The sequence below is a fragment of the Chaetodon auriga genome, chromosome 13 (assembly GCF_051107435.1).
Source record: "Chaetodon auriga isolate fChaAug3 chromosome 13, fChaAug3.hap1, whole genome shotgun sequence".
NCBI classification, from domain to species: domain Eukaryota; kingdom Metazoa; phylum Chordata; class Actinopteri; order Chaetodontiformes; family Chaetodontidae; genus Chaetodon; species Chaetodon auriga.
This window is the reverse complement of record NC_135086.1, coordinates 15,080,523-15,096,926: the sequence shown is the minus strand read 5'-3', so window position 1 is coordinate 15,096,926 and position 16,404 is coordinate 15,080,523. Positions and strand designations below refer to the sequence as shown.

Below are 16,404 nucleotides of genomic sequence, written 5' to 3'. Positions count from 1 at the left end.
ATGCAGCCCTTTGCAACCACTCAAAAGACATTAAGAAAGTTTCACCAACAAAACCTTAAGAAATATTAGGTAATTTAATATAAAATGTGTGCAAAAATACAAGATGGACAGCACGTATACAGTAACTACAATACATTCTGGTTGGCTTTGGGAGCTTAATAGCAAGAGTGCTTATCACACAACCTGTGCACATCTAGTTCAGTGAATTTAATGGGAGAAGTCTTTCCTCAAGCACGTAAGGCACTTGAAAAAGTCAGCCTGTGGGTTATTAATAAGAAAATGTCATGTTTGTTCTGTTGACTGACTGCTACAAGACACGCTGCAGCAGCTTTGGGGCTGTTCAGCCGCTGTACAGTTGATGTAACACTACACCGTGCTGCAGACAGATTTAAAAAGCTTAGGAGGAAATAAAAGGCTTGGAATCAAGAATTAGACTTATTCTGACATACCAACTAATGAAGTCTCATGACCGGTTAATATCTGAGAAATCTCATCGACACACTAAACGCTAAAAGGAGACAATCTAAAACAAAAGAACAGTGTCACACAGGGGACGTGGTAGAGGGAGGCGGGTTGTTGATCACCCCAGCTAGTGCCTCACAGAGTTCTCCAAGGATTCTCCATCAGCGTCTACATCCTCATAGTCTCGTAGCTCGCTGGAAATGTGGATTTCAACTGTACTAGACTCTGAACCTAGCAAGACAAAATAGGGGTAGATTACTGGGTGTTACTGCACATGACACGCTTGTCTACTGAGATATTCATTTATCGCTCCATCACAAATGCGTGCACTCATCCACAAATGTATTTTGGGAATATGTACCCTGAAAATGTACAGAATTTTTTAGAATCCAGGCATATTGAATGAAAAACAGAGGGCTATATGAATGAATAAAAACATAAATCCTTTAAAAGATTAGCTTTATTTCTAAAGACTTGTCATTTCAGAGACACTGAATGGTGACACAAAACACTTTGTACAGTATCCACATGGCGCACAAACACAACTACAAAAATTGTATAAAATGGTATAAAATGCTTTACAATAAAAATCATCCCAAAATACATTTAAAAGTATCTCAACAGGACTTTTTCAGAGCAGACATTTCTCGTCATAGTCGGAAAATCACAGGTTTTACTAGAATAATAATAATATTAACGATGGCTCTTTTTTTTTTTTATTCAAGTGTCCCAGTGAGCCATGACAGTAGTGAGCCAGCGTGCACAATACCAGGACCCTGAAACGGAAGCAGCTAAATGGAATTCAGCCACTGTTCATTTTAACATGTACACCAGTGCTTTTCCTACAGTGACATGTCAAAATGTCCTGTGTGTAAAATCCCTATGTCATCACTCAGTGTTACTAGAATGAAAGTATAAATATCTGTAAATTCACATCAGTGTTCAAACTACACTCAGCACACACACACACACACACACATACACACACAGCACAGCAAAGTTCTGGGTTTTATCAGAATGTCAGGAGCAAGGCATTGCTCTCTGCGTGTCATCCTAATATAAATCAGTGATGACACTTAGCTCTGTGTAATAACTGGGCATCTTTAAGAGAATTTGCATACATTACGAGGTTGTACACTAAACGAGCATGTCGTGCCACGCTGGATTAACAAACACATGCAGAATTGTAGCCATGCTGTTTTCATCTGTTTATTATTATTTTTAAAAAAAGTGGAACTTTCTGTGCAATGTGGTTTCATGCTACCGTACTGTTCAGTACACCATAGATCAAAGCTGACAGTTCTGCGGCGCGTTCCATGACACTACATGCTTCACTGTTGCGTCGGCTACAACACTGCTTTAAAAGGTATTTTACCATTAAAAATTCATCACAGAGAGCTGTTTTTTTGGCCACTGAAGTTAATTTAACCACAATGATAAAAACCTTTCCTCTGTGGATGATGTCATACCATAATGGTATCATCCCCCCCCCCCAAAAAAGGAAGAAAAAAAACCCATATACTTCAGATAGAGGAGGCATTCCAGCCGCTGTGGCATCAGGAGACACCGTGTACCACACAGGATGCTGGTGAGCAGTGTGTCAGCTTTAAAGCTTCACCAGCCCTGATATACAGGCGAGGTGTTACTGCCACTGAAAGCCCAATTACCTTCTGAGAGGACACTGATGCCGTCTGAGTGCTGCTGTCCGTTGCCCATCATGTTCTTCTTGGCTTCCTGGACATGACTCTGGTAGAGCAGAGCCGTTCCCACAATGGGATTATGGCTTGCTGCGTTAGGCACTGAAGTAGAAACCGAGTCCCAGGCCAGCTCCCTCCTCCGCTGCAGGCTGAGGTCAACATCGAAGCCTGTCCAGCCGTGAAAGGCCAGGGTGTTGAGGAAAGCTTGCATGGGGTTCAGGATACCCTGAAAAGTAAAAATACAAAATAATTCAAGGTGTTATACACGGATAAAACGGCAGTTTCCTCACTGTGCTGACCTTTTTTTAACCCACCATGATAAACCATGTGATGAGGGCTGCGTTTCTGATATTCCTGAAACTGCTGTCATTGATGTCAGTCTGCATCTCCAGGAAGAAGAGGAGGCTCTCATTGATGATGTTGGGCACCCAGCTAAACATCAGTGGAAAAGACAATATGTCTCAGTAAGACTTTGAACTTTTACTTATATTAACAAGAAAAGAAGAGCAGCTGTAAATTAATACAAGTTTTTTATCAAATGAATACGGAGCTAACGTCCATCTTAAATTATGCTCAAATAGCTGCGGAAAATAATGATTACTTATTTTGATTTAATCTGAGGATGAGCACATGAGTTTTCATTTGTTTGTCTGGTGAGAGTCACGTTACTGCAAGAGACACCACAGCAAGACGGCTCTGTTAGAAATAATCTGTGATACACACATTTCGTTTTATGTGTGGTCCTTTAAAGACGTACCGCCACATTTTGGGAAATATGCTTATTAAAATACCAAAGTGTAAAAACAGCATGTTGTGGTTTTACGGGAGCTTGTGTGCGGCATCATTTCCTGGCTGGCTGCAGTAACTTCCTCTTCCCTTGTCACTGTGAGGTTGCCAGGCAACCAGCAAACTAAGACGGCAGGAATTTACTGAGTCGGGCCAAGAAATAGTCTGGACCACAAAATGTTTTTGCATTTTTCATGCAGATTAAACCAAAGTAATTAGTAAGCTTTAGAGGAACTGGCAGGTGAATTTCATTACCTTTGGACAGAGAAAGGCCATGTCACTTGATTGCAGTCTTCATGCTAAGCTAAGCTAACTGACTACTGGCTGGCATGTAATGGACCCACCAATCCACTAGAGGACAGTGTGTCAGTGTCATTTTGGACCAGTGTCCACCAGTGTTTTAAATGATACAGCTCAGTTCTTTTGCTTTGAAGATTCAGTCTGTCAGGTGCTTGGACGGGGTGCGTGGATCTTCTCAGCGCAGGCGATGACTGTGTCAGCACAGCTGGTCCACTTTTGTGTGCCACTGGTGGTGTCTCAGCTGGTGCGGCACAGGCTGGATCTTCTTCATCTGTCTGTTCTTGCTCAGGAAGCTCTTTCCATTCCCAGGATTCAACCATCCTCTGTTCTGACGGTGTAGGATCTTGGACTCACTGGGTGGCTTTCTAGCTCCAGTTGTTGGAATCTTGGAGTCTCCCTGTGTCATGTCTAACCAGCCATTGAGCAGCTGTTTGACTATGTGGACTCCTTTCATATAGAGGGCTTGATGTCACATGTTGAAAGTCATACTCTTCAGCAAACCTTTGGACCTCTTTGCAGCTGTAGCATGGTCCAATGGCATGGTAGACGATCTGGGGGATTCCATGTCTTGCAAAGATTGACTTCATGGCTCTGATCACACAGGTCACGACAGCTCCATTTACCTGCAATGACACTGTTCACTTGTCCTGCTCGGCTCTGACAAGGTGGACCGGTGGGTCTATTACATGCTTCGGAGTGACACCAAATACAGTCTATTTTCTCACCTAACTCTCACCTTGCAGCAAATCAAATAAGTATACTTCCCAAAATGTCAAACAATTCCTTTAAGTTTATCCCTCTGATAAAAAAAATGGTAACATACCAAATAAAGAACACCAGCATTATTTTAAAGAAGCGTATTTTTATCTCATTGGCCAGCCGTCTCTCATTTTCTGTGTAGATTCCTTGGCGTCCTTTTAGTAAAGATGTCACTAGGTTGGAAGGACGAGAGAGGTGGTTATTTAAGCCCACGTGGATGCGTAAGACAGCCTTTGAAGTAGACAGATTTGAGAGCAGGAAACTCACCAGCGGATATGGTCCGATTAAAGAAGACAGGATTCGCCACGAGGACGAGCAGCATCGGTGCGTACGTGGTGACATAGTGAGGGATAGCATGCTGGAGGCCTTGCTCACAACTGCACGAAAAGGCAACAAAATTAGCATTGGAAATCAGATGCTGACAGATGTGCTATCCTGTGGGGACAGCATGGCCAATCAACAGGGAAGTTCACTGCAACACAAACCTGTCGAGGTTTGGTTACATCTCCTTACATACATTCTGATCACTTCTGATACGACCAGCAAATGCTGAAAGGTGCTTGAAGGTGTGTCTAAAGGAACAACGAAGGGTCTTACTCTGAGATGGATGGGTAGTAGAGCATGGCCACTCCTTCAACGCACAACAGCACAGCCAGACCCCACGTAATCATGTGGTAGAGGATAATGGTGCTGGTGGGGAGAGAAACAGGTCATGAGACTGAGCTCACAACACATGCCGCAGCTCTTTATCTTGAGGATGACTTTTTTTTTTCTTTGCAGGCAACAAAAGTAGTACACATTGGGGGAGGGGAGCATGCTGGCGGCCCATTGAAACACAAGACGCGTATTAAAGAGATCTGACATTTTATAGCAATGTCAGACCACTTTCATTACAACAAACTTCAAACTGGTGTCACGCGGGGTTTGCAAATGGAGCACTGAATGAGAAAGCATCAACTCTACAGTAGACAGTGAAGCAAAGTGAGAGGAGGATTTTTTTTTTTTTACACATTGACGGCTCAGTTTAAGGCTTCATCTTGTTCCTGTATGACAAGATGTTAAGGTGATAATGAGTTGTAGATGGAAGGTGAGGCTCAGAGCACCTGATTCCTGCAGATGTTTTCACCACCAGGAAGACGTCGACAGCATAACAAAAGGTCCACCAAAAAGACGCACTGAAAAACAGCTGGATCCACATCTGTAACACATAGACACAATATTCTGACTATGCAGGTCATAACTGTAGTAATTCTCATAGCAAGAAGTATTTATGTAACTGTGCCTTCTTTTTGAGGTTTTTTGAGTTGACCGTTCACATGCTTGTTCATCAGGCTGTTAAATGAATCATCACTTTAATCCATGGAATCTGGATTTTTCAGCATCACGCATGACCGTATCGTCCCTCTCTTGTCCTCATCTGTCAGGCTCAACACTCACACGAAGCCTTAGCTGACCTGGTGTGTCTTTGTCAAAGAGGGTCGTACATACCGCGCTGCCGACACAGAAGACCTCTGGCCAGACATCAGTGCTGTTGGCCACCGAGATGTGGTCAATGATGTTTGGCAGGCCCAGCCACACTGATGACCTTACGATGATACCTGGGAGAGCAAAACAACACGCGGTCTCCAATTGTAACTGTTGAGCAAATTAGACAAGTCCTGCTTTGCCAGCAAGAGGAGGGGAACAAACAGAAGAGGGAAAATGAACAGAGGATGTGAAACTGAAGCTCTTTTTAATTAGGTATTATTAAGTACATTTATTAATTAGATTCACCCATGGAATCCTTTTAATAGCAGCTTTATATCATGGAAATATGAACTGCCTCCAGGTGTGTTTTATAAGGGTGTTTCCACTTCCTACGACTTCACCGTGGAATGGAAAAAGGGGAGCTCTCCCACAATCTTAATGTGATGCAGACTGCACGCTGTTGTGTACTTTATTGGAAATTGCGCTTCGAGCTGTTCCTTTGCAGCGGTGAGTGAATCTCGCTGGGCACTAAGCACACGGGCAAGCATGACCTCATCTGCCTTCACCAAGTGCACAAGCGAAGCCACGAATGGACAGTTGAAGTGTACCATGCAGAGCAACGGTGTGGATGTGCAACTATTGCTTTAAGAACAATGCTGCATTCAAATCAACATATGCCAACAGAAAAAAAAAAAAGGTTTGCAGTTGTTGTTATGAGTCATTTCATTCCTCACATGAGAGGATCGTGATTCATGTTTGTCTTTTATAATAAACTCTCAGAACAGAAACTTTTAAATAGGCTTCATCTACTCTGCACGAACTTGATGTGAGCTGAGATTTTTAAGTTTGTAATCCAGATTTGTGGTATTTTACAGCCTAGTTTAGTGACTGGAATTGTTGCGAAAGCTCACGTGGGATAAATCTATAAAGAAACATTCTATTTCCTTCTTTTTTGGCAGATAAATCCTATTTTTCATAGTAATCTGTGTTTTATGTGTGCGGATAACGCAGGTCAGATAAGCTAATGTGGTGCAACAAAAGGGTTAAAAACAAAACATTTGCGTGCGTAATTGGATCCAGCAAGCAATAGCACCTTGTGAAAAACTACTCGCCCTTTTCTTTGTTTGTCTGAGCGGTAATAAAAAGAAGAAGAAAAAAAAAAGGAGGCCTGTGCCAGCAGTGTGTTCTTTACCTGCACACCCCAGTATGTCACACACACTGATGATGAACAATATCCGGGAGGAAGACGCGGGCCTTGGCAGCGGATATTGTCCGAGTCTTCTGTATCCTTTGCGCTTCGGAAGAAGTTGTAAAACAGCAAATAAGAGGCTGAGAGCCGCGCTTCCCAAACTCAACGCCCCGAACAGGACGGGCTGGAAGGTGACCACAAACTCGGTCGCCGCGTCTCGGTTCGGGCAGCAGAAAGTCTCCAGCCGGGGGGATGCCATGACGCACTGGAGGAGACGGACAGGAGAGGAGGGAGGCAGAGGGAGACAAAGACGTGCGCTACGGTGTCAGGAGAAAGAAGAAAAAGACAGAAGAAAAGGAGAGGAAATGATTGGGTACATGACCCAAGTCTCTGAGAAATCACGGGGTTGAATCATCATGTGCTTCCATTTAATCCCTGCAGTTGTAGCTTAACTGTGCCACAATGCAAGAGAGCCGACAAAGGACTGTTGTGTGATAGAATGTGGTTTAAGTCTGGTGAGTTCAGCAGCTACTGTATATGTTGATTCCTTCATTCATGCGCAGTATTTTGCTGCTCTTGGCCTGTACAGGATTAAAATACACTCAAGTCAGAATTATAAGAGGGGATTTTGATGTGATAGAAGTTATTCTTCCAATGAGGGAAAATTATTGGGCTAATGCAAGCACTGCTGATTTATTACAACCCATTAAGATACACACAGGAAGTCAATAGGACAACCTCAGATGGACGCCACTGACCTACACATTGACAAATCACAATAACAATAACAGCATGAAATAAAAAGAAAACACATCTTGGATATACAGCACTGTGCAAAAGTTTTAAGCAGGTGTGAAAAAATGCTGTAAACTATGGATGCTTTCAAAATGTAAATGATAATTGTTTATTTTCTATCAATTTACAAAATGCAAAGTAAGGGAAGAAAAGAAAAATCAAATCAATATTTGGTGCTACTGCCCTTTGCCTTCAAACCATCAGGTGTATGATCAACCAGTTATACCAAACAGGTGCTAATGATCATCAGTTTCACATGTAGGTCACCGACAAAGACCACGCCACAAAGATACAGATTTACAGTCAGTTAATATGTCTTGGAGTGAAGGAGAGCAGGGATGATGAAGAAGGATGCACTAGTATGTAGGGATGAAAGGAGGGATGAAAGAATGATGGTGGGGAGGTGAAGGGATGAGGAATGGTAGGATGAGGGGTGAGGTTAAAGTGGGTGAAAGGGGAAGGAAGGAGGGGACGAAAGAATGGACGGGTGACTCTGGGTCTTGGATGTACGGGGTGCGATGTTAGATTGGTGTTGGCTGCTGGTTTGTTGATGAGAGGACACCGGGGAAGGTAGAGACTCAGGGTGGGGCAGCTGTCTCTTCTGATGTCCTTGGGTTCCAGTTCAGGACCAAAGGAACTTCGAAATGAGAGCTGTGCGTGGCCGTTTCTGATGTCTCTCAATTGTTCATCAGTTTGGGTCCCGGAAGTGATGATACGGCCCTCACAGAGGCCTGATCTCAACGTCATGGAGTCTGTCTGGGATTACACTTTTGAAAGCATTCTTAGTTTACAGCATTTTTTCACACCTGCCTAAAACTTTTGCACGTCACTGTACAACTTTGTAAGTGTAGACACTGCTCTGTTTTAACACCATCAATCACTAAATGAATCAATAGCTTATCCTTCACAAAAACACACAGCATGCGTCATATATTCAAAGTGGAAATGAGTCAAAACAAACATGCTTAAACAAAAAAGGAATAAATCAACAAGGACCAAACGCAGCAGCACCCACATGATAACCTTGGAGGCAGATGCAGTGACCACTGAATGGTCTCTATCGAGCACTTGTGCTATTTGTGTGTCATGCTTTAGTGATAACAGAATTGGACTCGTGTGTAGTATTTCACGCGGATTGTAGCATAGAAGATCACATGTTCTGCATTGATAAGCAGAACAAACAAGTCAGATAAGTCAGTTCAAAAAGATGTCAAAGACTGACTGTTCGACTGACTTTAAGTTTTTATCCACCATGCAAAGTTTCGTGTCGGTCATAGAAAATAACTGATTTGCACATCTAATTTTGATTCAGAAGGATCAATCGCGTCCAGCAGTCTCTTTGTTGAGGCAGTCATGAAAAGGCCTAACCTGTGAGACAAGAAATTAGAAAGTAAATGCACAAAAAGAAATTTGAATCCATCCAGAGTAAAGCAGGCTCAGTCCCATAATTAGATTCATGATAAGAAGGATGACATTTGGTGCACTTTGCTTGCATATGTTAGCTGAATCTTGCACCAGGATTAAGAGCCTATACTTGAAATAATTCCCCCTCTCAGTATGCATTGCAGCAGACGTTCACCACGTCCAGATACAGGAGAGGTCATGGCAGCTGCTGGATCTGCCAGCTTGGACGGAGATCTGAGGAAACGGGTGGACATTTGAAGCAGATTTATTTGGGAAACAAAGCATCAAGGGCTTTCATTATTCAGTACTACAGAGAGGGCATTCATTGAGTTTGTACAATGGCATTCTAATCCATATGCACCTTCTCTGATGGGGCACAAAGTCAATTGTATGGCAAGCTTGCAGCCTGCTGCCAGCGATTAACAGCACCCTGAGGAATACAGTTAATACTGACTCGCCGTTTAAACGTCTGCTCTCTGTTGCTGCCCTCTGCCGGTCTGCACGCAGTGTGACTGCAGCTCCCAAAACACAATAGACTGCTACTGTTCATCTGGGAATAGCTGTGTGTGAAAAGGTTGAGCTGCTACCATTACATGTTGCTGTGTGATATAGGAGCTTAAATCAGTAATCGCAGAGGTGTAGCTCATGTCACAGCTGCTAGCTTCAAGTCCAACCGGATTTATTTCATCATCTGGATGCAGATGTCAGTCAGAGGTGAGGTTCAGTCTTTTATTCAGAGACACTGAGGCTGAGCATGTTCCTGTTGTTGGGCGTTGAACCCTGATTTTTGACTCACAGGAGGGTCAGCCCTGATTATTAGGCCACACGTTTACATTCTGTTAAGTTTAGAAAATAAGTGGATTTTCTGTTTCTACAAAGCAAGCTGTGAAATCCTTTAATTGAGGTCGCATTTATCTACATGGAATTAAGAGAAATTTCATCCTCGTTTAAGAAAAGCAAGAATCCTAATTTTGTCACGAAGGCTCAATTTATTGAACGGCATTTAACAGCAAACTGCATTTTGCATCAAATATGCACTGTGACGGTGATGAGATGTAGTGGTGATAAAGACATAAAGATGATCCCCTGCAGACAAATTGAAATACATAATTATTTGTACAAGACATTAAGAGGGATCAAAAAATTGTTTATGTGCAAAACTATGAAGTTACAAGACAACAATAAAGATAAAGTGGCAGAAAGAAAGTCAGAAATTATGAATATATGAATATTTGTGTGTTTCACAACTTTAACCATGCGATATGAGACACACTTTCTCCTTCACTGAAAAGAGGTTTCAACTGGGTCCAAACTAGTAGTGATGTCACAAAATCATTTAGAAACAAACTCTGATTTAAGGCGAGCGCAGAGAAACTTTTCTCCTTCAGCAGATGAATGTGAAAACAGCCTTCTGGTGTCAAACTCTGCACGAACGTCACTCTGCATAATGAAGGTCAAACATCCGCGTGAGACAACACTAAGCAAAACACATTTCTGAGCGACGGGGGGACTTAAAGTATCTGGAAGCAGAAAATGCAACGTGTCTGCAGCGACAGCCACGTCAATGTCATCGCTGTGGCGCATAAAAGAAGCCGATTTTGTCAAGTGATTGAAAGCATAACAACTACTTTTTTATAAAATGACAGTTTTTCATGAAACTCTCGCCAAGGACATAAAATTGAAAAAAACACCTAAGAAGAGTTTATCAATGCAAAAAAAAGGACTGCTGTGTTGTTCTGAATCAGGCGCAAAGGGAAAGAATATAAACAGAGTTTATATCTTTATGGCCTATTCATTTAAACCAATCATTACATAATGCATTTACAATGCACCAGAACTTTACACATGTAGACTCATTTCCCTTCATTTTACCCGCCCTTAACACCACCCATCTCCTGCTGGAGAGGATGGGTGTGGATGTAAAGTGTCAAATTACACACAAAATTACAGACCTGCTCAACAGGCCCCTCTCCCGCTCCCTCCCTCTGCACCTTCATTGGTCGAGAGCCACCCGCTACATTCAACCAGCCTGTTTTCCTGCATGGCAAATGCTTTGTCTGAGAGGAAATGACATCACAGCAAACAGACCTGCAACAAATATGCCGACGGCAGATGAGGAACAAACGTCTTCCAGATGGGTTTAGACGTGAGTTGGACACAGTTCTTTTTATCTAAAAAACTATGAGGCGAAACAAGCAGGCCCTGACACAGCCTGTGGGACGGTCACTGTGAAGTATGGCTGCTGAACCCGGAGAGACTCTGCGAGACTCCACATGTCAAAGTGGGACTGTTGTGTTTTTCTCGAACCCTTTGATGAGCGGTGAGTAGCTGCTGGCGGTGCATGTGCTCACCGCAGCTGGAGCACATTCACTGCTTTCAAGTTTCACCATGTCACTTGAACGCATATTTCTGTCATTTGAAAAGTGCGATAAGTTGTGAGTGGCTGCTGTTTTTCGATGTCTGTACCTAGATGTTGAATCAGACTGGTCTCCAATTCATGATGCTGCATTCAACGGGCGTGTCTTCGCTCTGCAAAGACTCATTGCACAGGTAAACCTATTAGAATGCATCAAGGAAAGATTTTGCTGTCTGAAAATCATCATATGTGTGGAAACGCCCACATGTTCATTACTGAAATATGAAATATTTCATAATCCAACATCATATAAACCATCAATGATTTGCTGTTGGTACTTTATTTTGGAGCAAATGTGCATCTTCAGTATCTCACTTGTGTATTGTTCACAGGGTGCAGGTGTGAATCTGAGCACTCTGGATCAGGTTTCCCCCCTCCATGGAGCGTGTATGCAGGGCCATGTGGCTTGCACAAAGCTTCTGATGGAAAATGGGGCAAATGTAAGTAAGGCTCCTGTCTGGTTACGCTTATTTTGGTGAATATAACTAAATTCAAGACGATTCAAAGCGAGGACAGTGTGTTTGTGAAATTCCTACATCCTGCCCTGGTCTAGTCAGGAGGCGAGCAAATCAATTACTGCTGGGTTTAACTTTGTGCTGCTGCTGCATGTGAGTAAGAGATTAACCAAACACACATACAAACGAGCATGCAGACACACGCATGCACGACAACACAGTAACAAACATAAATCTGCAGATGCAAAGTCTGACTGGTCAAAGCGTCACAGTGCACTGCAATAAAGGCTCATAACATCTCATCACTGCTTCTTATTTGTTACATTAAATTAGTAATGCTCACATGATGCACTCACTATAAAAAACATCATTGCTTTTGCCTGATTTGATTATTATTCTGACTTTTAATCAAATGATTTTTGTCAAAAATATACCTACCCATGTCAGGTGAACAGTTCAACAGTGAATGGACAAACTCCCCTGTCAGAAGCTTGCGCCCGGGGCCATGTGACCTGCGTATCGCTGCTCCTGCAGCACGGAGCAACTCCCTCAGGGACCAGCCAGACCAGCTCTCCAATCCACAGGGCTGCAGCAGAAGGTTAGAGGTCGCATACCACTGCATACGCACGGGTAATCTATGCTGAACCAGTGTAGCCAGTCACTGCAAAAATGCACAAAGAGTGCCAAAACATCAGAAAAGCACATCAGAGAAATGTATAATGTATTAAAACACAGTCTGTGTTGTTGTAGCCTACAAAGTAAAACGATTGCATATTCTTTGCCAGGTTTCCAAGCGCGAGCACATTTCAAAGCACATCCTTTCAAATGCATCGCTTCTCATTGTGATGATTCTGGCAACTCTGTCTAGGTCACGCAGAGTGCATCGAGCCTCTTGTTCAGCAGGGTGCAGATGTGGATCAGTATATCCACCAACCGGGTTTCCCTCTCCACGTTGCCTGCTCCAATCAGCATCTGAGTACTGTGAGGAAACTGCTTCAGCTCGGTAAGAATAACTAGTGTTAGCAGTGTTTTAGGTTGACGGGGGGGGGCTTTAACTAATGACAGATGGTCACATGGCGTCAAAAATGTAATACTAAGTACTAAATAAGTAGTAATACTTGTATTTGAGTGTTTATTGCTGCTCAGAAAATGTCATACTTTTTACTCTACTACATTTATTTGACATTTGTAGTTATCAGGAAGTAAATAGATTAAGATTTTACATTCAAAACATGTGAGTTTATAAAATATGATGCATTGGTCCTGATTACCTGTGTGTAAAACAGTAAAACTTAGCTCCACCTTCACCCACAACAGTAAAATATTACTTACACACAAATGTATCAGCAATATAATAATCCAATAATATAATTTATGATAGCACAACACTCACAGGAGACTGCATTATGAGTACTTTTATTTACTTCAAGTATATTGTGCTGATAATATTCACATACTTTCACTTCGGTGACATTTCCAATTCATGACCTATACTTGTAATGAAATATTTTTATGTTGCAGTGTTGCTACTTTTACTTTAAGATCTGAACACTTCCTCTGCCACTGCAGAAGCATCACATGTAATTTGCTGATCACCTGTTTTGTATGTAAGTGTATGTGGGATGAAAAGTATGAAAGTACTTCAAAATTCTACTTAAATAAAGTAGTTGTGTAAATGCACTGTTTCCCTGAGTAAAATCCAGGCTGTGTTTTACACAAAGTCTACATAAAGATTTTTTGGGCTCGCTGATTCATGACTTCAGTAAATGCAGTCTGGCTAAGAAATGGCCCAGAGTCTTTTATGTGAGCAATAAAGAGGATAAATGGTGCTCTGCTGCTGAAGACAAGCGTTAACTGAGCTGTCAGAGACTGTCCTCGTGCACCAGTTAGGCTCTGTAATCTGAGGCTCATACCTCATTAGTCTCTGCTCTCCTTCAGGTGCCAGTGTGAACAGCAGTGTGTCCAGTGACAGTGTGTGTGGTGACTCGCCGCTGCACATCGCTGCTCGTCTGTGCAGCCCCGACTTGGTGTCCATCCTGCTTGACCACGGGGCCAACTGCTCCCTCAGGAACTCCGAGGGCAAACGTCCAGTGGACCTCGCACCTCCCAACAGCCTGGTGGAGACGCTGCTGAGACAAGCAGGAGGTATTCAAGCCAAAGCATCCAAGTAGCCCGACTGTGGGGATTCTCATGACATTAATCAGAACGTCTCTCTATCACGGCTCCCGCCTCTCCCATGATGCCTGTCCAGGAGTGCCTCCTCTCATGCAGCTGTGCCGGCTGCACATCAGGAAATCTGCGGGCAAGCGGCGGCTGGGTGGGATTCACGACCTCCACCTTCCCACTGAGGTGAAGAAGTATCTTCTCTACCAATCAGACCCAGAGGGCGAGCGAGCGCGCTCAGTAACTCAGACTTTCAATGAGCATTTCACTTCTGGGTCAGCAGGGGGCGCACTTGCATAATCTTGGTAGTGATAAGACCTCATCATGGCTCATGATTGTGAGTGATTAACTGTAATTTGTGAAAGTCCTCTGGAAGCTGATTCTCAAGATCAGTCTGGTCTTGGAGCAAGTTTCTGTCATTAAACATTCATTAACAATGAGTCATTATTAAAAGGATAAAATGTTACAGAAGGGATGTTAAATAAAGAAACATATTGAAATAACTTTTTTTTTTTTAATTACACAAGGCTCCACCTTTAGCGAACCTCATATTTTTTGTTAGGGCGATTTTTTTTTCTTTTTTTGATGCTGCTGTGTTGAGATTTTTTCTTTTTAGACCTTCAGTACATTAACACATACTTTCAGACCAAATCTTCATGCCGTCCCTGCAGAGCGCCTGGAGATTATTTAGCGTCTTTGATCTTTGCAGTTCACACAGTAAAATTTGTCCAAAAGGGAGCAAAAAAAAAAATTCCAGATCAGCTGATGACAGATAAGCCAGCTCCAGTTTAGCCAGTACAAAGAGTCCCTGACAGTGAAAACAAGCTGAATACATGTCAGCAGAGGAGCTGGATTACCCTGACATGATCAATTACGCAAATGTGGTTTTCTACACTATAACTCCTCTGACTACATGACGCACAATTTCTTGATTATTTCAATTTAAAGCCCTCAGATAATTCAGACTGGATGGGAAGTAGATCAGGGGGCCTTTGTGTTTTATCTGTCATATGTAGCTGAACGGTTGTTACATTTTCCAGTGATTTCAAGCATGGTCTAGAGTCTAGATAAGCATGAGTCAGCATCCAGTGCACACAAACCACCAGAGAGTTGAGCCGCTGAGAATGTGTTCCTTTTGATTGAAAAGCAACAAAGAAGCATTATTAAATACATGCATCGTTGTATAATTTGCCTGCAGACATGCATGTATGGTGTGAGGAGACGTGCCTGTAAAATCTGTCCTGTTTTTGAACTCACCATTAAAACAAGGAATCTAACGCTGTTTGTGCTTATACACAGGGCGTGTTGAGATACCATGCACAGTACCAGAACCACCAAAAGTTAATTAGTGGAATAAATTGCCTTCTTAATACATTTGAGGCCATCAGTTGTGCTGTACTGCAGTAAATAGTCCTATCCGACTACTGTAGTAATCCATACTATGGCAAGAATTGCTGAATCTCAAAAACCATCAAACACTGTGATGAAACTGGCTCTCATGAGGAGCCGCCCAGGAAAAAAAGGACCAAGTTCATTCCAGTTAGCGACCTCAGATATCACCAATAAACAGCACCTCAGATTAAAGCACTCATAAATGGTTCACAGAGTTCAAGAAGCAGACACATCTCTCATCAACCGCCGGGAGGAGACTGAGTGAATCAGGCCTTCATGGTCAAACTGCTGAAGAGAAACCGCAAATGAAGGAGAAAAACAACAAGAAGGGAGATGTTTGCGCCGAGAAGCACGGAGTAGACGTTAGACCAGTGGAAATCTGTACTTTGGTCTGACGAGGGTCTATGTGAGAGACAACGTGAATGGATGCTATCTGCATGTGTGGTTCCCACCCTGCCTTATTACTTACCATAATAACCTGAGAGAGGGCACTGCAGCATAGATGGAGCACTTATCTATACATCTTTATTCCCATTCAGTCAGATGACAGAAACCAAAAATTCATGTCTTATTTAGGTCACTGAGTTCTTTCCATTGCCCTAATCTAGTTTTTACGATTTGCCAGCTGATTTCATGGTAATCATCTGTTTATCCACTGCCTGAAGCGGCAACATGCAATGCAAAATAGATCCATCGCTTCTTCTTGATTCTCTCAATAGTTTTTTCCACACGAGCCGCATAAATGGAGTGTGAGCGAGGCATCTTCGGCAACGTTTCCAAAGCTCCTCGCAGTCTGTCAGCTGTCACCGCCCTCACTCAAAGCTCTCCAAGGGCTCGCTGACCTCTGACCCGTGTTTGTGTCTGTGCATACAGCCAATAAGTGGGGCTGACAGACCCCAGGAGGGGCAGCAGAAAACACGTTTCAGATAGATAGAAAGGCTGGAGAAACAGTGGAGACCGAGCATATTATTAGCTTTGATTTCACTAGGTTATTTACAGAGATGATGAAAAAGGCAGTGTGTGGCGAAGGACTTCAGCATCAACATCCTCTCCATGGTGACAAGAGCAACAGTTGCTCAGCTCACCCACACCATTATTACATGCAGCACTCATTAATCC

General features: G+C 42.8%; 2 protein-coding genes across 2 annotated transcripts; one reads left to right on the top strand and one right to left on the bottom strand.

The window, feature by feature from the left end:
• Window positions 1-57: 57 nt before the first annotated feature.
• On the bottom strand, window positions 58-7,009 carry gpr143 (G protein-coupled receptor 143). The gene is made up of 9 exons (XM_076747105.1): window positions 6,664-7,009; window positions 5,493-5,602; window positions 5,108-5,202; window positions 4,602-4,694; window positions 4,272-4,381; window positions 4,069-4,177; window positions 2,474-2,591; window positions 2,130-2,385; window positions 58-693 (listed from the first exon to the last, which is right to left on the bottom strand). Exons 1-9 carry the CDS (start codon window positions 6,917-6,919, stop codon window positions 590-592), a joined length of 1,251 nt encoding a protein of 416 aa, XP_076603220.1. The 5' UTR covers window positions 6,920-7,009; the 3' UTR covers window positions 58-589.
• A 4,044-nt stretch (window positions 7,010-11,053) lies between these two features.
• On the top strand, window positions 11,054-14,193 carry LOC143330822 (ankyrin repeat and SOCS box protein 9-like). Its single transcript, XM_076747582.1, has 7 exons — window positions 11,054-11,179; window positions 11,330-11,409; window positions 11,608-11,715; window positions 12,178-12,328; window positions 12,599-12,733; window positions 13,669-13,875; window positions 13,982-14,193. The coding sequence occupies exons 1-7, from the start codon at window positions 11,095-11,097 to the stop codon at window positions 14,191-14,193; spliced, it is 978 nt and encodes a 325-aa protein (XP_076603697.1). The 5' UTR covers window positions 11,054-11,094.
• The last annotated feature ends 2,211 nt before the right edge of the window (window positions 14,194-16,404 follow it).

What these genes read in the sequence shown, in the direction of transcription:
- LOC143330822 (XM_076747582.1), top strand. Translation starts at nt 11,095, where the DNA reads ATGGCTGCTGAACCCGGAGAGACTCTGCGAGACTCCACATGTCAAAGT. An exon ending in CTCGAACCCTTTGATGAGCG is followed by an intron (nt 11,180 to 11,329) that starts GTGAGTAGCTGC and finishes GTCTGTACCTAG; the next exon opens with ATGTTGAATCAGACTGGTCT. An exon ending in GCTGCTGAGACAAGCAGGAG is followed by an intron (nt 13,876 to 13,981) that starts GTATTCAAGCCA and finishes ATGCCTGTCCAG; the next exon opens with GAGTGCCTCCTCTCATGCAG.
- gpr143 (XM_076747105.1), bottom strand. Translation starts at nt 6,919, where the DNA reads ATGGCATCCCCCCGGCTGGAGACTTTCTGCTGCCCGAACCGAGACGCG. An exon ending in TAATCGGACCATATCCGCTG is followed by an intron (nt 4,178 to 4,271) that starts GTGAGTTTCCTG and finishes CTTCCAACCTAG; the next exon opens with TGACATCTTTACTAAAAGGA. An exon ending in ATGCTGGTGTTCTTTATTTG is followed by an intron (nt 2,592 to 4,068) that starts GTATGTTACCAT and finishes ACTGATGTTTAG; the next exon opens with CTGGGTGCCCAACATCATCA.